At 43.7% G+C, this 22,278-nt stretch overlaps 3 protein-coding genes across 4 annotated transcripts; 2 read left to right on the forward strand and 1 right to left on the reverse strand.

Moving 5' to 3' along the window:
* The first annotated feature begins 366 nt into the window (after positions 1-366).
* Positions 367-1,416, forward strand: LOC115690757 (uncharacterized). The gene has a single exon (XM_030617223.2). The coding sequence runs from the start codon at positions 442-444 to the stop codon at positions 1,105-1,107; it is 666 nt and encodes a 221-aa protein (XP_030473083.2). The 5' UTR covers positions 367-441; the 3' UTR covers positions 1,108-1,416.
* Positions 1,417-16,882: 15,466 nt separating this feature from the next.
* LOC115690755 (protein NUCLEAR FUSION DEFECTIVE 4-like) lies at positions 16,883-20,300 on the forward strand. The gene is made up of 3 exons (XM_030617220.2): positions 16,883-17,384; positions 18,217-19,124; positions 19,601-20,300. Exons 1-3 carry the CDS (start codon positions 17,061-17,063, stop codon positions 20,100-20,102), a joined length of 1,734 nt encoding a protein of 577 aa, XP_030473080.1. The 5' UTR covers positions 16,883-17,060; the 3' UTR covers positions 20,103-20,300.
* Positions 20,301-20,726: 426 nt separating this feature from the next.
* LOC115690756 (uncharacterized) lies at positions 20,727-22,058 on the reverse strand. 2 transcript variants are annotated; one of them, XM_056320874.1, is made up of 2 exons: positions 21,598-22,058; positions 20,727-21,519 (listed from the first exon to the last, which is right to left on the reverse strand). In XM_056320874.1, the coding sequence occupies exons 1-2, from the start codon at positions 21,840-21,842 to the stop codon at positions 21,018-21,020; spliced, it is 747 nt and encodes a 248-aa protein (XP_056176849.1). In that variant the 5' UTR covers positions 21,843-22,058; the 3' UTR covers positions 20,727-21,017. The 2 variants fall into 2 exon arrangements, with proteins under 2 accessions (XP_056176849.1, XP_030473081.1); XM_030617221.2 differs by having other exon boundaries at positions 20,727-22,054.
* Positions 22,059-22,278: the final 220 nt, after the last annotated feature.

Below are 22,278 nucleotides of genomic sequence, written 5' to 3' on the forward strand. Positions count from 1 at the left end.
ACCAACTAGATATTTAAAAGCCCCAGCGTCAATTCAGAAGAAAAATCAACCGAAAAAGAAAACTCAGAAATAAATGCTCGTGTAATAGGAGGACCCCGGCAGGAAAGATCCTTGCAACGACAGGCCCCGCAAATACACGAAACCCCAGGGGCCTCCGCTGCAAAAAAAAAAAAAAAGAAAAAAAGAGAAAACCACCCCCCGAAAGCAGCGTCAAAATATCGCGATATAATCGGCGCTTCTTCTCGCGGTTCGCGTCCCGATGCCCCCCCCCCCGTCCCCCTATAAATACATAGCTCGAGTGAAGCCAGGTTTGCCAAACTCACTCCCCAAACCCCCCCTTCTTTTGAAAAGAAAAAATTCCAGTCTCTCTTTCTCTCTCTTCCGAAAAAGAAAACGGAAATCAAAACCTCCACTTTCTCTCTCTACTGCAGCAACAGAAGAATGGCGGCGACCACCAGGAGAAGCGCCCTCCCCGGGCCGAGCGGGCCGGTGCTCCGCCCCCTCTACCCCTACGGCCGCTTCCACGCGCCGCCGCCGTCCCGCTACGCCTCCGCCTCCTCCTTCGCCTCCTCCTCCTCCTCCACCTTCGCCTCCCGCGCCTCCGCCGCCGCCTCCGCCACCTCCTTCTTCCGCCGATCCGCCTCCCCGACGCGCGTCAACCTCCACTCCCCCGCGCAGCCCTCCCCTTCCATCCGCTTCGCCCTCGACCGCCCGACCTCCCCCAGCCGGTCGATCTCCGTCTCGCAGCAGCGCGGCGGCGGCGGAGGAGGGCAGTTCGTCCGGTCGAGCGGCCAGAAGCCGGCGCCGCGGCGGACCTGCATGTGCTCGCCGACGACGCATCCCGGCTCGTTCCGCTGCAGCCTGCACAAGGGCTGCGGATCCCCGAGCGCGGGCGCTGGCTACGCTCCGAACCGGCTGAACGCGAGGAGGTCCGCGATGACGAACTCGCTGGTGAGGATCGGGGGCGTCGAGGGCGACCTGGTGAGGAGAGCGCTGTCCGCACTGATCAGGCCGTCGTCGCACCAGCAGAGGCGGAGGTCCGCGTTCCAGCCGCGCCCGAGCCGGCTCTCGGTCATGTCCAAGGCGGCGGCGGAGGAGCACTCGTGATGGAAAGCCGCGGTGATGATTTCTGAGCCTGATTTTGTCCGATCCGACTGCGGATCCACACGCACGCAACCTCAGTAAGAGCTCGTGCCGCAGCGCCATCCGAGGGAAGGGAGGTTCCAACGACGGCGGCGCAGATCTGAGCTGCTGCGGCGGACGGAGGTTTTTGTGTACTCCGGCGACCGCAACCGCCGCCGAAGAAGATCCGATCCGATGCAGGAGATCTTCAAAAACTGAATATACGATTGTGTAAATAAAGGCAAATATATAATCAATACTTCTCTCGACTAAATTCAATCAGATTTTGGATCATCGAATCTCTGATTAATCAATCAATCTGGACCTAAAAACAAGAGACCTTAAGAACCGATCGGTTCCATTCCCTCCGTCCGTCCTCTGCATCTTCTCGATTCGTCGAAGCCCCCCTAAAACCCTCCGAATACGCCGTCATCGCCGTCGCCGACGGCGGCTCTTACCCCACCGATTTCACTCACCGCCGCGTCTTGGTGCGGTGCGAGCGTTCTCGATCCACCGTGCCATCGTTCGACGTCCTTTCTCCCTTTTTTCCGACTTTCCTCCGTTCATCTGCGTGTGGATTTTCCTCCTCTTTTTTTTTTCCATTTCAGTTTCCTATTATCTTTTTTTATTTTTCTTTCCCTTTTTTGCCTTTTTCCGCTTTCCTTCCTTTCTTGGCCCCTTGTTTCATCACCTGTTTTTGTTCTTTTATATTTACGTATTATTTTTTATCTGACTCGTTTATCTATGTTTTTTTTTTGTATTATTATATGTTTTGCAGGTACCAATACAACTCTACAAGGACCATAACTTGGGGACCCATAGATTCATGGAGTAAGGACCGCCGCCCCCCGGAACGACGAATTCGAACAAGAGAGATTATATTAAATGAGATGGACCTTGCTTCAAGTTGGTCACCCAACAATGACATAAATGACTATATATATATATATACATATATCTTAAGTAAAATTTAAAAAACTTCTCGGGTTGGGTTTCGAATTTAGGGCACTGATTTTATCTAATTGAATTTGTTGGCAAAAGTGCCCACTTGCTGAGCTACGACAAAAGGGGCGAAAAATTGCACTTGAAAATGAGTGATTGAGATTGAGATTGAGATGGAGATGGACTGGCACGGATTGGTGTACGAGCTCCTTTCTAAAATTACAGATGTTAAAAAAAATAGATAAATTATATGAAATTGTTCCATGGAAAAGAGAGATTTGGAAGTATGGGGAGGATTTTGGGAGGTTTTCAATTCCATTGGTGTCGAATCAACAAAGTGGGAAGGAGGGGGGAGGCGATAATGATAAATTATTGTATCACAGAAAGTCAAAGATGGGGGCAAAAAAGAGAGAAGGTTCTCCTACTGAGCTCCCCAGCTTGAAAGATGTCCTTTCGAAGTTGAGAATTTTGAAGAGAGAGTGGTGGTGGTGGCGGTGGCAACTTGCAAGTGAAGGATGAAGAAGAAGATTGCTGCTGTACATTTGTAGAATTATGGGGCGCCCCTACAAGGCGTTGTTGTGACCCTTTGGGAGTTCTTGCGGGGGGCGATGGAGCGATATTGGAGAGGAGAAGATGAGGCAAGCAAAGGTTGTATAAGCTATAAAGGCTTTCTTTCAGGGTTCGAAGATGGTGACACCTCCTTCCTTCCGCCCGAAAATTCTTCCCAAACGCCAATTAACACGAAGCACGTACAGAAGAAAATTCCACCGAGCCCCTCCCACCTTCTAGGAGAAGCCGTTCTCCTATTCCTAGGGGAAGAGAATTCGGAGCACATGCCTTCGATTTTTCGCCGTGTTATTTTTCAGAACTCGAGAGATCGAGAGTTGACTGAGCGAGCGAGCGAGCGAGCAGAAACATGGCACCAGCAGCCTGCCCCCATTGATTAAAAGCGCGACCGTGGCCGAGGATACTTGTCAAATTGATAGGCGCAACGTGCAAGCAAGCGACGGTGGAGACTTAAAACATATTGTATTGTTGTATTATTCAAGCTTCCTGATCCGAACCATCTCCTCCTCCACTTCCTCTTCCTCTCCTTGTCATGGAGAGCGTCTAGAAACGTACAGTTTAGTGGTTCCCTTATTCAAGAAAAATTCAAGGTGCGTCACATTATTCATCGGTCAGGGAAATAGTGATGCGTAGGTAGTGCCAATTTAATGGTCTCTCCCTCTCTCTCCCTCCCTCTCTCTCTACCTTATCTTGCACCATCAGAGTGGCCCCACAAGCTAGGTTGCCCCCAAAAAGAAAGAAAAAAGAACAGAAAACTGGACAATAGCGAAGCTGAGACAGGGGCATCAGGACAAGGACAACCACCTCGGCCAAAGATAAGGTTACCGAAAGTAAGACGTGAGGTGGTGGTGGTGGGGTTGGAGAGTTGGACCGGGAAACGTTACGAAAACAACACAAAAGACAGCCTTTGCTCGGTCCCGGCGCGTCGACGTCCCCACCACCGTCGCGGTTCAAGGACCGCAAAAGATCTTTGAACTGCTAAGGATCGGGTACGCCCGGCGCTCGCCATCGGTGCAACCTCACGAATCTCTCCAACTTTTCGTTCGGAGAGCCGATTTCAGCGTTGCAAAGTTTTGAGACGAAACAAGTTGGAGATGAATAGACCATGCAGTTCTCTTCTATGAAAGATCATAGTTAGCGGGCTTCTTTTAGGTTTGATAGAGTTTTCAGAGGATAGAGTCGGGCAAGATTATCATTAGTCAAGGGTGAGATGATTTTGATGGGCAATAAAGAAAAGTGACGAAAACTCCACATTCTATGATGCTTTCTTTTCTCTGTCACCCAAGCTAGTTGGGGGGGACTGCCGTGCGTGTGGCGCCCACAAGAACCACTGCTTTTTCTCCGAAAGAAAGTGTCGAGTGCGTAAACGTTGTTTAGCGGTGGAGAGTTGGTCCACTCCCACTTGACAGCGGGTGAGTTATGGCGTTCGATCGGGCGAACAGCTAAATCTTATCTCCACTTTTTTCTTTTTGGCCATTCGCCGAAAACCTTTGCCCATCTTTAGCTATTAAAAAGCAACCTTCCTCTCTTTTTTTCCAATTTCTCTGTCTATTCATACCTCGGTCGGTTGGATGTCCATAGCGCTGTTCAGTGGTGTAACCATCTGATCCGCTTTCGAAAATACTACTTTGAGTGACTACATAATGTGATCATCTTTTGGACGTGAGTGTTCATCGTCGAATCGCTCTCTTCCATCCAACGTCCCGCTTTGAGATGTCATGAGCTCCCCGCACGTTTTCTCATCGGTACTGCCCGTATGGTCCGGCAATACCCTCTCAAACATCTCCTCTCAAACTCGACATGATTTGATAGATGTCAACTTGAGTTTGGAGAATAAATCTATAAAATGCCCAGGTGGATGTGTCTTGGTGAAGATACTTGCAGTCTATTCAGGGGATGAAGTAGAGATACGTCGAATGGTACCACGAAGAGCATAATATCATATGAAATGACATTTTATTTCAATGTATTTGATGTGTTCGTGGAAAATATCATTATGTGCAATTTAGATATCACTTTGGTTGTCGCAATAAATGACTATTTCGCTATGATAACGCACTCTCATGTCTTCTAGTAGCGCACTCTCATGTCTTCTAGTAGCCATTGCAACCATAATAACTCCAATGTCGTATCAGCAAGAGCTCGATATTCTGCTTCTATGCAAGAACGAGCGACAGTGGTTTGTTTCTTGCCACGCCATGAGATAAGTGAGTTGCCCAAAAAGAAACAGTAGCCTGTAGTGGAGCGACGATCTTGGGGGTCACCAACCCAGTTAGCATCAGAATAAGTCGTTAGCTCTATGGTAGAATGAGTAGAAAAGTGAAGGCCATGAAATAATGTACCCTTGACGTAGCGAAGAATTCGAAGGACTGCAGCAAAATGAGCCATATGAGGCGCAGTCATGTACTAATTAACACTGTGAATAGCGTCAGGACGGGTAACAATGATATATATAAGACTGCCAACCAACTACCGATAAAATGTATCATTCGGCAGAAGAAGAGTTCCATCCTTGTCAGTGAATTTGGCATTCGACTTAATGAGAGTGGAAGGAATCTTGTTGTCAGTAAGGCTAGCTCGCGAGGTAAGATCAATGGCATATTTTGCTTGGGAGAGATAAAAACAAAAGGATTAGACACAATTTCCAAGCTTGGAAAATAGCTGAGTTGCTCGAGATATTTCATTTCAAACTATTGACTGAAATACTACTAGAGTTTTGTAATGCCAATCTGATTATTGACAGTAATAATCATATCATCCACATATAAAAGTAGCAGAATGTATCCACAATGCGTGCGCTTTCCAAAGAGAGTGTGGTCATATGGACAGAATTTAAAACCAAAAGATTCCATGGTTGAGCTAAATTTGGAATACCAAGCACGAGGAGCTTGCTTCAACCCACACAATGCCTGATGTAGTCAACACACTTTGTTAGATGAATTGGTGTATCCAGAAGGAGGTACCATATAAACTCTCTCTCTGAAATCACCATTGAGAAATGCATTGTTAACATCCATTTTAAACAAAGGCCAACACTTACCAGCGGCAACATCAAGAAGATTGCAAACATAAGTAAGAAGCAACGGGGGAAAAGGTCTCATCATAATCAATGTCGTACTCCTAAATAAAGCCTTTTGCTATTAGCCGAGCTTTATAGCCATCCACAGTACAATCTACCTTGGTTTTAATCTTCTATTCCCATTTACAACTGACAGCGGACTAACTAGGAGGCAAATCAACCGAATCTCATGTATGAGAATTTTCCAAGGTCTGCAACTCACTTGCCATAGCTTGCTGCCAAAGAGGATTAGCACTAGCTTCTTTATATGTGCAAGGTTCGTGAGAGAAGCAATGATAGAGTAACAATGATAATCACGAAGACGAGACAAAGGTTGACTTACTCTGGTGGAACGATGGGCAAAAGTAGATGGAATGTGTGAAGACGTAAAATCCTCGGTTGAGGCACACATGTCAAAAGTTACCGAGGTGGGATGCGAGTGCGGCACATGTGACGGCGTTCAATCTCCGTTCCTAACGGGATTTTTCGGGTCTGACTCGCCAGAGGATGGCGAGGCTAGTGGTGTTGTTTATTTTGTGCAACAAGCAGTGGAAAGTGTCGGAATAACACTCACCAACAACGAGCTCAATGGATCCGAGGTTGGCAGAGAATCGACGCAACCGGTGCAATTGGCGTCACCGCGACCACCGTGAAGGAACACGGCCGATGCAGGTGGCATTACTAAATAGACTCTATGGACGCTTTTTCATAAAACAATGGCTCTGATATCCAGTTTAGAGTGAAGCGGAAAAGAAAATTCGGAATTTGTGTATGTTTGTTCATTTATCAAGTGAAGAGTACATGAGAATGACTTATATGACGACTATATAAAGTAATAAAATATTAAGTACATGATATACAGAATCACGTAATATCGTAAATATATCTCTAACGCTCCCAAACCACATCACGGGGTAAACAGACCCAACACTTTGTCTATATATATATAAGGAGAGAACATGTGAGGTGAAAACAAAGTAGTACCAAAGAAGGGGGTGGACAGATATAGAAAATGAGGAAAACTGGGGTTGTTTGGTTGTGGATCAGGTGGCTCCAATGGTTTCATAATAGCTTTGAGAGAGAGAGAGCGCCATGTGCATGCACCAGCCACGAGGCATGTTGGGTCGAGAAAGACTATGATGCTGATCACAACATGTACAATTCACATCCAATTCAAAATTAAATTTCTCTGCTTTTGTTCTCTTTCCAAGTGGATAAGGATCAACTGTTTTTTTGTTTGGGGGGGGACCTTTCCAATTTTCATTGAGTAGGCAAACGAAAGGCAGTGAAGTTGACGTCCCTCTCTATCTCTCTCTCTCTTGTTATTTTGCTAACATAGAGTGTCAGCACTGAGTTACTGTTCACAAAGCATTTAAATAAGCAAGCGTTCGTGTAGCTTACTGGTAGGTTTGTGATTTAAATACTTCGCATCGTTCCTGTATCAAAGCAAAAAAAAGTAAGAATCTGATCCCAAGTTGATCAAGACTTCCATGTATCTTGCATCCTTGTCTAGGCTTATTCTATATTCAAGTGGAGCGGAGATGACGCTTTAGTGGAGATGACTGTGCCTTCACTTTTTGATTGTCCTCTTTTTTAAAACCCTAATGATGCCATATTTAGATCGTATCTGCCTTTTGTAAATTGATCGAGATGTCCAGTTACTAAAGGCCTTTTGGAGTGTTTAAAAAGAAGAATTTCGAAAGGTGGAATATAAAACGAGGGTTCACATAGTATTGCGGTAGAAGGATACGTATCTATATTAATGGGACGAGCCCGTTAACACAATGCAAAAAAATGTCTATTCATTGCTCCGCACCCATATGAGGAAATGCTTAAGGTCATTGAGCTCATGTTTCGACCTAAAAAATCCAGCTTTTAAGCTGGTTTTGGGGGCTGTTTTTTCATTGCGGCACACTAACATGCTATATCTCCGGCTAATTTTCAATGTTGTTGTTTTCACTATAATTTCTGTCTCTTGTTAATAGCATAGTTGTTAGGTTTTGTTCGAGTGTGTTCTATATATGCGTGTCAAAAGACAATCATAACCGCGAAGAATCAAAAGAACAGTAATGCCGGTAATGAATCAATATATAAATGTATAGTTAAATAGTTGCGCAATTAATAGAAGTTGAGAGTTTGCTATTTCATTTATGGCGTTTTTAAGAAGATTGAGATTTTGATTCTTGCTCGTCTTCAAGAATGTTGATTCCTGTACACCCCCCTTGTCCACTATAGAATTTAGTACACTCGTTTGTTTTTTCGTTTGCCCAGGTGGCTAGCTGGGCGCTCTTCTAGGTTGAGTGTTGAATCCGGGCGGTGAGCACGGTGGCCGTGTGTGGTGGTAGAGTTGTGCTGGGTTTCTCAACTGGTTACCCAAAAAAAAAAAAAAAAAACCTTTTCTAAACATTGGTCTGCTTCTGTTAAATGGAGTTAACAATTCTTTTTTTTTTAATTTTTCCGTGTTTTGAGTGTGTTTCTTTTGCCCCTCAAAAAGGGTTTGAACGGAATTAGGACGTACCTTGAAATGTTCGGTTTAAGATGTCAACGAAACACCGTCTATTGGGTGACCCAATCACCTTAACCCCATCAAGCACGAGTAGGGAAGTTAAAGACCGGCGATAGACTAATCATGGTTTGGCGAGACCAAGGATGGTAGACTGGGGAATCGAACCGGTACTCTTCGACTTGCAAAGCGAATTATGGACCACTCAACCAACCCACTCGGTTGGTCCCGCTTTGAGCATGTTTAGAGGTGGATAATCTTAGCAACAAACATAGACGAGATAATCTCCATGAATTGTGATTGATCATATCTATTATGTTTGCATGTTCTTTCGAGGCCGGGTTGAATTAATCTATCTTCATATTATTATTTATTTTAATTCATTCACCTTGGTTTTTTCGGAATTTTAGTTAACCTTCTTCCTTGACTTTCATGGAAAAATTCCTGATTGCATTGGAGTAGGTATGCAGCTGACGATGGCAAGTTTCTCTATGAGATCTTTATGACTTAGTCCAATTTGTCACGACTCATGACAAGTGCATATGTATCCTTATGCCGAAGAAGCTCGCTTGAGGAATTTATCGTTCCGAGCTCACGAGATACTGAACTAATCTTATGAATCAAAGTAATGCGCAATTCATAACTCAATTATTGGACATCTTTAATCTTACATAACTATAGATGATTGTAAGTATTAATGTTTATATAAATCTCTCTCGATAAGATTTGAAAAACATTGCGTAGTTGAAACCTATTTGTATGGTTTTTCAAACCCAAACCGAGAGTCAAAACTCTGGATAATGTTCCTTATTCACTAGAGGAGCAAAATAATCAAATATCATTCAGGATAATACGGCATCATTATCCTAACAAATCGACTTCTGGTCCAAATTTGGTGCACAATAATTTAAATCCCACCTCGTGTAAGCTCGTCCAAAGCACTTAGTATATATACTTGCAATCATTACGATGCATTGAACTTGAGCAACCATTGATCTTAGAATACAAATATTAAATCAGAAGTTTAATTGTGCTGTTTATTTGCTGACTCCAAAGCTTCCTTCTTTATCAAAAACAAGAAAAAGCTCGACCCGAAATGATCCTCAGCACCACAGTTTTTAAGAGTTACAATGAATGTCTAAAGAATGAATTATTCGACTAGGTTCGGAAGCCGGTCGAATCGAATAATTCGAGCTCGAGCTCGATTTCATCGGGGCACTCGAGCTACCTGAATTCGAATCAAACCGAACAAAAGATTCGAGCCAATCTCCGGGTGATCAACATGAAGTGAGCTCAAACGGGTAGGTGAAGAGTAACTTGACTCATATCTAATCCCTCCACTAACCTCAAAACTGGTTTGGATCCAAGAGTAATTATCTAGACTTGACATAGTCTAGCGAAGATGAGGCACTCAATAATCTTCCATCCCCATCGACCATATGTATTCCAACTGAGAAATGATTACATAGCGCCACCGTCCTCTTGAAAAAGAGATGTTGCCTTCTCCGCCTTTGATTAAATGTGAATATAATAAAAACAAAATAAGAGAGAGGATAAATATGAAGAAAAACCCACAACACTACAAAAATTATGATTCGTAGCCACTCGCGACCAACAAGTGAGCGGCCATGACCGTGAGATCAAATCAAGCGGCCATGGACTCGAGCTTTGTGACTCAAAACTCAAGCGGCCATGGCTACTGCAAGCTCAAAGCTTAAGTGGCTGTGGCAACCTCGAGCTCTGTGGCTTGAAAATATCTAGTGGACATGACCACTGCGAACTTCTCGATTCGAAAAGATCTCTCAGCCATGGTTGGCGCGAGCTCAAGTGGCCATGGTTGCCGAGAGCTCAAATGGCTATGGCGTCCACAAGCTTGAGTTTGAACAACCATGGTTGCTGCAAGGTTAGAACTTGAGCTCACGGCTATGGCGACCGCTGTGACGACCTCTATGGACTCTCTCTCTCTCTCACGCACAATTTTGTTTTCATTATATTGTCTGATGTGGAGCCTATTTCGAGTCACATGATATTGTTAAGAGACTAAGCGTAATTGGGCATCTGTGTCAGCCAATCTTGCCCGCCTCCCACAAATCGAAACTTGTGGCCGACATAGCACCATTAGAAATTCCAGCAGAACGGCGCCGTTGTCACGCCGGCGGGACTCATTTCCATCTTTTTAGAAAGAAAATTTAGAAGTGGGATCAAGAAGAGTTGATCTTCTTTGATGGGCTTGAAGATGGGCCCATTCTCTTAAGCAATATGTCACATCCATTACCCACCATCGTAGGACTAAAGAACTATGTGGGCTTACCAAGTTTCTCTTTGATTGAATTACTCAGATGGTGTGGTGCATGTTTCGTTTAGGCACTGCTTGCTGAGCACAGATGGTGTGTTTGTTTTCGTTGTTGTGCATAACACTTTGACAAGCGCCACCACCACCTTCGAGTCATTATAAAAGGAATCGAGTCGGTCGGGTCGTGTTATCGTAGTGTTTGACCCAACCCGTCCTCCATCCGTGGCATATATACCCACATAAGGAAAAAGGAAGGACCGAAATGGATCGAATGAATGTGTCCTCAAGAACTTGTGAAATAGACCAACCACCTAAACCGAAGAAGGTGGAAATCAAATGCATCGACTTAGCGTTAATTGGGGACTACCTCTCAAGAGGTTGCACCTTTTTTAAGAAGAAGATTTTACCAAAGAAAATGAAGAAAGTTCAATGAAGTCTTCTTTTTTTTTTTGGTGTAAAATGTAAGTAGTATATAACAGATGATGTACAGCAGTTTAGGGACATACCCCGGCATTACAACTAGTACTAATAATTCGAGAATATGGAGGTAGGAAGTCTCCATAAAGTAGCTAAAACAAAGTTAGCTTGCGAAGGTTTGATTTTTTGGTATAGCGAAGCTCTACCTCTTACATTTTTCCGCACCTTCGCCAAAATAATCTGAATGTCAGTTGGATTGTTTTGAAACCGCCTATGGTTGTGCTCCATCCAAGTGCAATATACAGTCGCTAGGAAAGATACTTTGAGGAGTTTCGCTGCCAAATCTTTACCTCTTGTTGCTCTAACCATCCATTGAAGCTCTTCATTCCATCCCCATACATTACGCCTGATCCCATGTTACGCAAGAATATTGCGCCAGATGCTACATGTCCATTTGCATTGGAAGAAAAGGTAAGTCCTGTTCTCTATACTTGCCCTACAGAAGGTACATTGGACATCGACTGAGGTCATCCACCGTGATATGATCTCTGCTGTCGGAAGCCTATCCCTACATACTAGCCAACCAATAAAATTGTGTTTGCTAACGTCGCTACTCCATATTAAGTTATACCACTCCACAGCCGGACTCTCGTGTCTAAGTTCATCCAAGACATCATGGCAGCAGTATCTTGGATTAGACATGACTGGGGTTAGGACATGACGTAGTTTGAGGAGACATCGCCAACTCCAGGCCATACTACCCTTCATGTCCATCTGCAAAAATGGGGTTCCTCTGCATTTTGTACTATGGACCCAGGAGCTCCAAAGTGAAGAAGATGGATGATTGATAAGATTCCACATTGTGCGCCCTAATAACACTTTGTTCCATAGGTTCAAATCAGGCAATCCTAACCCTCCTTCCTTTTTGGGTGAGCATACTACACGCCATGCAACTTTGTGCGATCCACGGTTTGTTGAAGACCCAGCCCATAGGAAGTGGCGAATCTTCTTCTCAATCTCATAGATAGTTTGCTTCGGAAGAAGAAACATTTGCATCTAGTACGTGCAAATAGATATAAGGACCGATTTGGTTAGTTGTAACCGACCCGCATAACTCATATGCTTCATTCCCCAACTCTCAATTTTCTTGAATATCTTATCAGTAAGGCTTTTGCAATCTGAGTGGGTGAGTCTTTTAGTAATAAGAGGAACACCCAAGTACTTGATAGGGAGAGTACCTGCGGGAAAAGGCGAATGGTCCAATATAAGAAGCTTTTCCTCCTCATTTAACCCAGAGAAAAATATTTGGCATTTGTCAGGGTTAAAGAAAAGAAAAGCGGATGACAAGTTATGAATTGAAGAACATCCATAACGATAATGGTTAAGAATTCTTTTTTCATTCCATAAACATCATTAGGCCAACCCTTGCCGACCATTGCCTATGGCTAGTGGCCGGCGACCGGCCACTAGCTAAAATAAAAGGGATAAAAAAAGAATAGAAAAATTCAGAATTTTTTTTAATAAAATTCCAAAAATCATACACGTCAACATCTGCCATGCCATATAAGCCGGCTGGTGTCCACGCTAGTGATTTTCAATCAAAATTAATCGAGAGGACTAAATCAGCAAATCGTTAAAAAGTTTAGAACTAAATTAGCACAATTGAAAAGTTTAGGACCGAATTGCCATCATATAATAGGTTTATGACTTTGTAGACAATTTCGCTAATTTCTTGTCATTTTGACTTGTAATGATACCGAACACAAATATTTTCTATGCCAAAGAAGCTCGCTTTAGGAACTTATTGTTCCCAGCTCACAAGATACTGTAATTATCTTACGAACTAAGTAACCTTCAAATCAAAATCGAAATAGACAATTCAAACTAATTTTATTCTGGTTGGTAGTCTAAGGAAATCACTTGTAACTTTTAAAAAGCTACACCGACATTTTAATTTGACATAACGATAAATGATTGTAAGTATTAATGTTCATAGAAATCTCTCCTGATGAGAACTGAAAAAGTGTGGCGTAATTGAAATCTATTTGCATGGTTTTTCAAACTCAAACCAAGAGTAAAAACTCAGCAAAATGTTCATCATTCACTAGAGAAGCATTTAATCAATATTTATCGCGATAATACGGCATTATTATCCTAACAAATCGACTTTCGGTCCAAGTTTGGTGCACAATAATTTAAATCGCACCTTGTGTCAGCTCGTCCAAAGCACTTAGTATTTACATGTAATAATTACGATAAGCAATAATTATTTCTTGATAAATTAGATGTTGAATTGTGCCGTTTATTTTCTTTTTTTTAATGAAAAATAAGAAAAAAGCTCATCCTGAACTAATCCTCAATTCCAAAGTTTAAAAGTACAATGAATATCTATAGAATTAATTACTCGACTAGATTGGAGACCTGCTCGAATCAAATAATTCAAGCTCGAGCCCGATCTCATCGGGTACTCGAGCTACTTGAATTCAAATCAAACCGGACAAAAGATCGAGCCAATCCTCGAGTGATCTATACGAAGTCAAGCTCAAATAGCTTAGGGTGAAGAGTAACTTTACTCATATCTAATCCCTACACTTAACCTCAAAGCTGTTGGGATTAAAGAAATTCAACTTCTTAAAAGAGATTCAGAAGTGGGATTAAAGAGTAATCTTCTTTGGTGGGCTTGAAAATGGGCCATTCTCAAACAAATGTCCCATCCATTACCCACCATCGTATGACTATGAACTATGATGGGCTTACCTAAGTTTCTGTTTTTGTGGATGATCTTGATGCATGACTAAAATTTGTTGCACTGCAAGTTTAGTTTTTGTCGCTGGTACTGAAAACAGATTGTCATTCTATGGTTGTACATAAAAAATTTTATGACAACTACCACCTTCGACAAATTATAAATGAAATCGAGTCGGCCGGGTCATATCATCGGAGTGCTTAATCCGACCCAGTCTCTGTCCAATGAATGTGTCCTCAAGAACTTGTGAAATAGACCAACCACCTATACCCAAAAGAGGTTGCAATCAAATGCATCCGCATAGCGTTATTTGGAGGCTTACCCATCCAGCAGCTTCGCATCTTTTAGAAGATTTCATCAAAAAAATAAAAACGGGAAAGTTCAATGAAGCCTTCCTAATGGAAACGAAAAGCACATTACAACCTATTAATCGAAAAACATCCATAAACGACAATTGCTAAGAATTCTTCTTTCATCACATGTTTTTTCCACAGAAAAACAAAAATCATCATTTTCGGTACCGATTTCTTGTCATTTTGACTTGTATTTCTGAGCCTCATAGAGGTCAAAGGTTTGACCAATGATGGAGTGAATCTTGGAGGTGGGCTCTGTTTGTTGGGCTTTGTGTCGTTTTCACCAGGCCCAGTACCACGATTCCTATTTTCAATCGAAAAGGGGGGACATGCCGACATGGTTGGTTTACAGCAATTGAGTCGTTCTCTGCAGTGTTTCAGCTTCTGTTATACTCGCGCTGCAAGCGTGTGGAAGCTGGATGGTTGAAGAACTTAGATCTAAGCGTGTCCTTAAAAGGGTTCGTCTGAACTCTGGGACGTTAAACACGGGATATTCTCTGGGGCAAGGGAAGAACGGTACGTTAAAATAAAGAACGCATCCGTGGAGTCCACCATCACTGCAATGTAAATAGACAGGTCACGGAGGCCCCTGTCGAAGACTTCGGTTTCCCCTGCTTTGATAAGATACCCTGGTAGTCACTACCAAGGATCTAAGGCAGGCCCCTTGATAATTATTTTTTGAAGCGGTGGAAGTTTTTTAGGGTTCGAAGGTTTTGTAATTTTTCCCTTTTTTCAATCGACGCTTCCACACGAGAAATCGTCCTCACTTTTAAAAACCTTCAATTTGCATCTCCTCCAAACTGAGAGGACACATTGACCCCCAAACCCTATGGCGGTGGCCACGGGAGACTGAGCCCCGATCTGGACCGGCAATGGTCGGGGACGGCGGGGGGCTAGGGCGGGGAGGCGGCGCTTAGTTGGTGACGGGTAGGAGAGAGATGGTGGAGGAGAGAAATGTGTTTTAGGGGATTTTGTTTGGGGTAGGGTAGTTTGGAAAGGAAAATGAAAATTTTTGCAAGTAAGTAGGTTTGTGACAATGGAGATGTTATGCAAAGTGGAAAATTCAGGCATCTAAATTATAGAATTTAAGAGTGAGGAAGGCATTTGACGTGGGAGTGCAAACCTCAAGAGACATTTCGTAGCTATTCCGTTGGAATATATATCTACACCCACACATTCCCCTTAAACCCAACAACCTCGAGATGTACTCTACCAAATGTTATACTCGCAAAATGTCTTGCCCGACAATTTCTTTCTTATTTAAGTGCGACGTTGCTAGTACACTGCCTCACGTTCAAAATACAACGGGAACAACCATGTTCAAAGCGTATATCACAAGGGAAACACATCTATCCTACTTTATCTTTTCAACATTTGATATCTAAATAAATTCGTAAATCCGGTGTCCTATATATCGATAAATAAAAGAAACTCCCCTCAGCTAAGTTTGCCTATTCTTTCCCTTCCACGATCCAACGATGTTTTGAAGATCAAGACTAATCGACAAACACAAGAAAACGGGCTCACATGCACTCTAGCCTCTAGGGTTCACGTGAGGTTTAGGGATCGGTCAAAATCCCCACCTAAAACGACGAAATCACGTCCGGGCTGGTCGGCGGTCCTTGTTCTATCCACGTAGAGATAGAGCCAAAAACGAGCGTTAACATCCTTCGTCAACATCCTTTCGATATGAGCCAAAACCTGCAAATCCACATGATTAGAAACGCTGAGCTTGATTACTGCCCCAACAGAAGCATTCATTAGCAAAAAAACCCTAGCTTAATTAAACTTACCCGCTCCCACATGGGATCATCCCTTTCGGTGCCTGCAAGGTGCCTTGTGCCTTTCGAATTGTTTAGTCTATACTTATATTGAAAGTTTTTGAGAGCAGAGGGGGAAAGGGGGGGGCTCGACAATCAATCTGTCCGCCACCGCCGCGGCGACCCGGCAACAATGGCCGGACCGATTCTTCCCGGGACGGACGGACGGCAAGCGATGCTCCGGAGTGGGACCCGACCCGGGTTTTGGTGCGTTCTTTGTTCGGGCCGGACTAGCACAAATGCTCGAGTCACAAACAAAAGAGACGTGCTAGAGAGGCCAAAGATGGAGTGGACGCTACTACAAGACATGGGGTGGAGTCGCATGAAATGAAAACCATGTGCCGCCCACCACCAACCCCCCACCATTTTGGACAAAAGCATGGCACTTTCCTTCGCATTGAACTTCGATTCTTTTGTCCCTTCAAGATTAGGGTTGTTTATGGGCTTCCCATCCTGGGAAAAAATCAAGTGAATATACCCTTATTTTTTATTTATTTATAACAATCCCATATGTTGATCAAAGATGTGAATTGGGAACTCAAAACTAGCTTTTCTATTTTGGTAAGCGAGAGCTAAACTTATAAGATGAAAAGTATAGTATCACTGGGGGCATGAGAGGCTCAAGTTTTGCAAGCACATAAGCACTTGCATCTCACGATGGAGTTGCACAGGGCATCATATGCATTCCCTAGACGAAGTTTTGAAGGTCGTTTTCTCACGGAGGATCGAAAATTTTTGGTAAGTTGAATCAAGATCATGAAAAATACAGTCGGTAATGAAATTATATATGAAAATCCTATTTTTCTGATCGGAAGGTAATATCGAAACTTTTTATGTCATTTCGAGTTTCATCTTCTTGATGACGGCCCAAAATAAGGAGAGACCTTTAATAAATATATGTATGTGTATATTTATAATTTGGCTAAACGAACATAAAAAATTACACCAACAAATAGGACATGGAAGCAATATAACCGTCCCTAGTTCTCCTCGACGAGCGAGAGAGAGAGAGAGAGAGAGAGAGAGATGGTCTGTACAAACGCCAAATCATCTTCTGCACATCTCCCCATCCATCCATCCATCAACACGACCAGACACACACACACGGTGTCTGTCTCTGTGTGTGTGTCTCTAAGTATGCACTGAAGATCTTTCTTCACCTGTCTTTCTAGCTTTACAAGAAGAAGAAGAACGGTCGCGACCCACCAGGTGAAAGAAAGAGCTTTGTTTGTCCCTTCCATGGCGAATCTGAAGGGAGGGACGAGGCCGCCGTGGGTGGGCCTTGGTGCCGCCGTGTGGCTCCAGATAGGCTCCGGCAACGGCTTCAACTTCCCCCTCTACTCCCATTCCCTCAAGTCGGTCCTCGGGTTCAGCCAGCACCAGCTCACCATGCTCGGCGTCGCCAACGACATCGGCGAGAACGTCGGCCTCCTCCCCGGCTACTTCTGCAACAAGTTCCCCCCTTGGGCCGTCCTCTTGATCGGCGCGCTCGCCTGCTTCTCTGGGTACGGCGTGCTTTATCTCGCCGTGAGCCGGACCGTCGAGTCTGTCCCTTACTGGTTGGTGAGTTCGCAAGTTTCTTGCTCTCTGTTCTTGTTCGAGCTACCTACTTGAGCTGTTGTTTTGTTCAATCAGTAAGTGTTAAGTGTTTTCCTTCCTTAGATGGGTCTTTTTTTTTTTTTTTAAGTATCTGACTTTGGGGTTTCTTTAGATCGTGTTCTCATGATGTTTCTTGATCGAGATGCTTACAGCGAAATTAGAAAGAAAAGTAGAGAGAAAAAGAAGTTGCAGATACTTATGGAATTAATCTACTTTAGCTGTTACTGTTGTCGTTAATGTAGATACACATACTCTCGAAGTCACAAGTATGCATCTGTGACTAAGTTGAATGTGGCCTAGGCGAGGAATTTGTAGTTTAGAGAAGAGCGTATGTGTAGTCGATTTGTTTTGTTGAAATGGTGAGTACCCGAGTTAGTGGATTGAGTATTTGATTGGCTGAGTTGATAGTTGGAGTAGATCACGGGTTATCTTATTTCCGTGAGCTAGAATTAAGGATGAAAAAGGGGAAAGGTTTTGACTGCTATTAACATGTAGTATTAGCAACGAGATTGGCTTTGGATTTTTCCTATCTGAGATGGTCGGATGCTGAGGGCCGGTTAACTTAAAATAGGAGTCATTCTTCAATGGTAATATTTCCATCGAGCCATTAACTGTTAACTATTGTCTTTCTCGAGCTAAGAAACTCAAGTGAGTGGCAGACTCAAAATTAAACTTCCAAGCCCAATAAGGTCGTTCCGTCATTTGCTTCTTCAGAAGTTACTTATCTCACTTACTAAGGTGTGGATACTTAACAAGTTTGTATCTATTTGTCAATGTGCATTTTTCGGTGGTGCAGTTGTGGCTTGCCCTCTGTATTGCCACCAATAGCAGTGCCTGGCTCAGCACAGCCATTCTGGTAACAAACATGAGAAACTTCCCTCTAAGCCGAGGCACGGTTGCAGGGATCCTCAAAGGTTATGCAGGCCTAAGCGCTGCTGTATTTACTGAAATTTACAGTGTCTTGCTTCGACATTCCTCTTCCAAGTTACTGGCATTCCTCTCCATTGGGATCCCTCTCCTCTGTATCACCTTGATGTACTTTGTTAGGGCTTGTACTCCTGCTTCAGGTGAAGATGCTTCAGAACATGGCCATTTTCTTTTCATACAAGCTGCAAGCATTGTGCTTGGCTTATATCTCCTAACGACGACGATATTAGATGTTGTGCTTTCTTTGACGCCTCCCATATCCTTTAGTTTCATTGTCATTATGATTCTCCTTCTCATGGCTCCTCTGGCGATTCCTGTCAAGATGACATTGTTCCGCAGCAAGACAAATAAATCGGAGACTTCTAACCAATCAGCTACGTCTTCCGGTTGTTCAATAAATGAGAATGTCGATGAGAAAACTGAGCCACTTTTGACACGTATATCATCTGCTACACATGTAGCAAGTTTCTGTGAGAGTGATGGGCCATCAGAGATTGACTTGCTTTTGGCAGAAGGTGAGGGAGCAGTGAAGAAGAAGAGGAGGCCCAAGAGAGGGGAGGATTTCAAGTTCTTTGAAGCTCTTGTTAAGGCAGATTTCTGGCTTCTGTTCTTGGTGTATTTTGTCGGAGTTGGTACTGGCGTGACCGTGCTTAACAATCTGGCCGAAATAGGGATTGCTCAAGGTGTCCATGACACAACCATCTTGTTGTCTCTCTTCAGTTTCGGCAACTTTGCGGGCCGTCTTGGCGGGGGTGTCGTTTCTGAACATTTTGTCAGGTCGGTATACTACAGGATATTGTTCTCCGCTTTCCATTTTAACAAGTCTGGCGTTGTTCTTTAATTAGTGAATGCATCTGGTCAAGGTATCAACACAAAAAGACCATACTTGGCAAAAGAAAATCTTAAGTGCATAGTGAATATCATGCGGGTCAGTCCTCCTAGTTTCCAGTAAAAGATGTAGAGCATCTCTTATATGAATTGTCTTGGTCAGATTTTGCCTGAAACTAGATTTTCCGTCGTTTTCTTTCCAAATCCTTCATTCAACCAAAATTTTCTTTCTTATTTATGACTGGTTAATATCTGGGAAGACTTCTTTTCTCTTCTTCTGCTGCATGTTGTTGATGGTGCTTGTATAACGCTCTTCGATAGGCGACTGAAATGTTTGTGGGCCATCTTATAATTTTTTCACAAAATATCACAGAAATATACCCCACGTTCAGACCTTACATTTTGAATATGCGCTGCTTGTGCAGGTCAAAAACTATGCCTCGAACAGTTTGGATGACATGGACTCAAGTTGCTATGATTGCCATATACCTTCTGTTTGCTTCTGCTTTTGACGGTACACTTTTTGTGGCGACTGCATTACTCGGTATCTGCTACGGTGTCCAACTCTCTATAATGGTCCCGACCGTCTCCGAACTTTTCGGACTGAAGCATTTTGGAATATTTTACAATTTCATGTCACTGGGGAACCCAATTGGTGCATTCCTCTTGTCCGGCCTCCTAGCCGGGTATGTTTATGACAACGAGGCAGCCAAACAGCACGGACTCTCTCTCCAAGGACTCGTGCTTCTAAATTCGAGCGGGTCCTGCCTTGGTCCAAACTGCTTTAGGCTCACTTTCCTTGTTCTTGCTGGTGTCTGCGGTTTTGGAGTGATATTGAGCATAATTCTGACTATCAGAATAAAGCCCGTTTACCAGATGCTTTATTCTGGGGGTTCATTTAGGTTGCCAAACAGTTCTAGTCACTGATAGATTCGAAGGAACAGAGCATAGGCACGAACGTTTAACTCATGGGACAGCATGTGGTTACCTATATCTCACACGGTAGCGACATGACTCAGAGCACGTCTTAGTGCCACCCAGAAAAGCAAACCACCAGTTATAAGATTGGTCATGTTATGGAAAGTATCCTACGCATTGAAGCAAAGATCTGCATTTTTGCTGTTACAGAGCTGGCTACTTTGATGTGATTTTTTTGTCATTGAAGAGTACTGCGCGTGGATGTGGATGTATGAACTTATATTGTGTGGGCTTAAATGTGGTGTTTGGAAAATTAAAGCTAAGAGTTATTGTAGCTGCTCAACAAAGGAAGGGTGTGCATAATTTATTATGATATTAAGAGTTACAGCTACTCAAGACTTGAATTTTCTAACTAAAATGCGCGAATACCTTCTTTTGAGAAAATATTTTTGGTGCAGAAAGTTTCAAATTCAGGATCAACGGATCTTCCTACTCTTTCATTAGCCTTCAATGCTGATAATTCTAGACTCCAGTCGCTTCTGATTAATCTTTTCAGCCGACACAGCAGTTAGAACCAACTGTTCCAGCACATTTCAGCATTTATTTTTGATGTTGTTGCCTGAAAAGGATGAATACAGCTAACCACTTGGAATCTTGCACCGCATGGAATTGGCCCAGTGATGACCCAAGTATATGTATTAACACAAGCGTAATGCATATGCTATGATAACAGAAATGAGGAAACCAAACCACCCTATCAACACGTGCTACCTCTCAAATTCAGAACAAGAAGAATGGAACAGACACACATGGCTCCTCCTTCTGAAGAAAGAACTTCTCCATAGAAATTCTACCCCTGATCATCCCCATGCTAAGCAAAAAAGCACCCAACATAAATATCTCAAAAACTCTTTCACAACTCTCTCAAGTAGGTTTCATGTCATCGAACAGCTTCGCCCACAGGGATTGCTCATCATACTCATATGCATCCATCTTCACCTTGTTGATATCACTCCACAACAGCTTCGGGCTTTGAGCTGTCCTCTCGAGAGGTCCGGACAGTTTCGGGCTCCTCGGGACCATGAACCTCTCTTGAACCCTGCCGTCAAGAGGCCCGGACAACTTCGGGCTCCTCGTCGGGTGCAGCACCTTCTCATGGACCCTTCCGTCAAGAGGTCCGGACAAGAACTTCGGGCTCGGGCACCTCGGCAGCGCAAACACCGGCTTCTGGTGGGCTCTGGTGCCCAAGGGGCCAGAAAACTTCTGGCTCTTATGGGCCAGCAAATACTTGTCCAGCATTCTTCCATCCAAAGGCCCAGACAGTGTCATGTTCCTCCTGTCTTGGTACTCAATTGTCTTTTCCTTCACCTCCTTCTCACTCTTGTGCTTCCTTGACAACAATGCACCTCTCCAGTGCTCTTTGTACCTGTTGGGCTGTGGTGAGGCCTTCACATCCCTCTCTTGATCATGGAAAACAAGCTTGCCAATGTACTTACCCACAGACCTCTTGGTCCTGCTGAATGCCATGACGAGGCCAGAGATTGGCCTGAGCCCTCCATGCTCCTTCTTGGCAAGCTTGAGGATCTCCAGCCTGTGCTTGGCCACAGATATGCCCATGCTCTGGAGGAACTCATGGTCGAAGTAGCTGATATCCTCCTCCTGAAGCTCGTTGAGCGCGAACACACGACCATACTCGTAGATGAGGGTTGGGTCAAGGCTGCTCTTGGATAGCCAGGAGAACCAGTCCATATTTTGATGGGGGCTTGGCTTGTGTTTCTTGGGTTCTTGAATGTGCTTATGTGATGTTCATGGGTGTGAGAGGTTGGTGTTTTGGATGTGTGAGAGAAGGAAGAGAGGTGAGAGTGGGAGAGATAAGAGGAAGGGGCAAAGGAAATTCCGGTTTTCGGTCTGCAATTTGGAGGATTGTGGGTATATATCTTTCATGTGAGTTTGGAAGGTAGTTGAGGGATTGAGAGTGACAAAAGCAATGAGGTGTGCCAAATTAGACCAGGAATTTACTGCTGTTTCTGGGTGTCACGGTCATGAATGCATCTTCTTCTTTAAGCCCATGTGGGAGTTAGAGAGAGAGAAAGAGAGGAATGTGGGGTAAGAATAGTGCATGGACAAGTGACTCTTAGCACTTTGCTGAAACCAAAAAAGGAACAACTTAAAGCATCAATTGGGA

The sequence above is a fragment of the Syzygium oleosum genome, unplaced genomic scaffold, assembly GCF_021117445.2.
Source record: "Syzygium oleosum isolate NSW1041296 unplaced genomic scaffold, Sole_v2.1 Sole_v2.21, whole genome shotgun sequence".
Classification (NCBI taxonomy): Eukaryota; Viridiplantae; Streptophyta; class Magnoliopsida; order Myrtales; family Myrtaceae; genus Syzygium; species Syzygium oleosum.

Excerpts from the sequence above, each read along its gene's own strand:
- LOC115690755 (XM_030617220.2), top strand. The coding sequence starts at position 17,061 with ATGGCGAATCTGAAGGGAGGGACGAGGCCGCCGTGGGTGGGCCTTGGT. Across the intron at positions 17,385-18,216 it reads AGTCTGTCCCTTACTGGTTG|TTGTGGCTTGCCCTCTGTAT; the intron begins GTGAGTTCGCAA and ends TCGGTGGTGCAG. Across the intron at positions 19,125-19,600 it reads GTTTCTGAACATTTTGTCAG|GTCAAAAACTATGCCTCGAA; the intron begins GTCGGTATACTA and ends CTGCTTGTGCAG.
- LOC115690757 (XM_030617223.2), top strand. The coding sequence starts at position 442 with ATGGCGGCGACCACCAGGAGAAGCGCCCTCCCCGGGCCGAGCGGGCCG.
- LOC115690756 (XM_030617221.2), bottom strand. The coding sequence starts at position 21,842 with ATGGACTGGTTCTCCTGGCTATCCAAGAGCAGCCTTGACCCAACCCTC.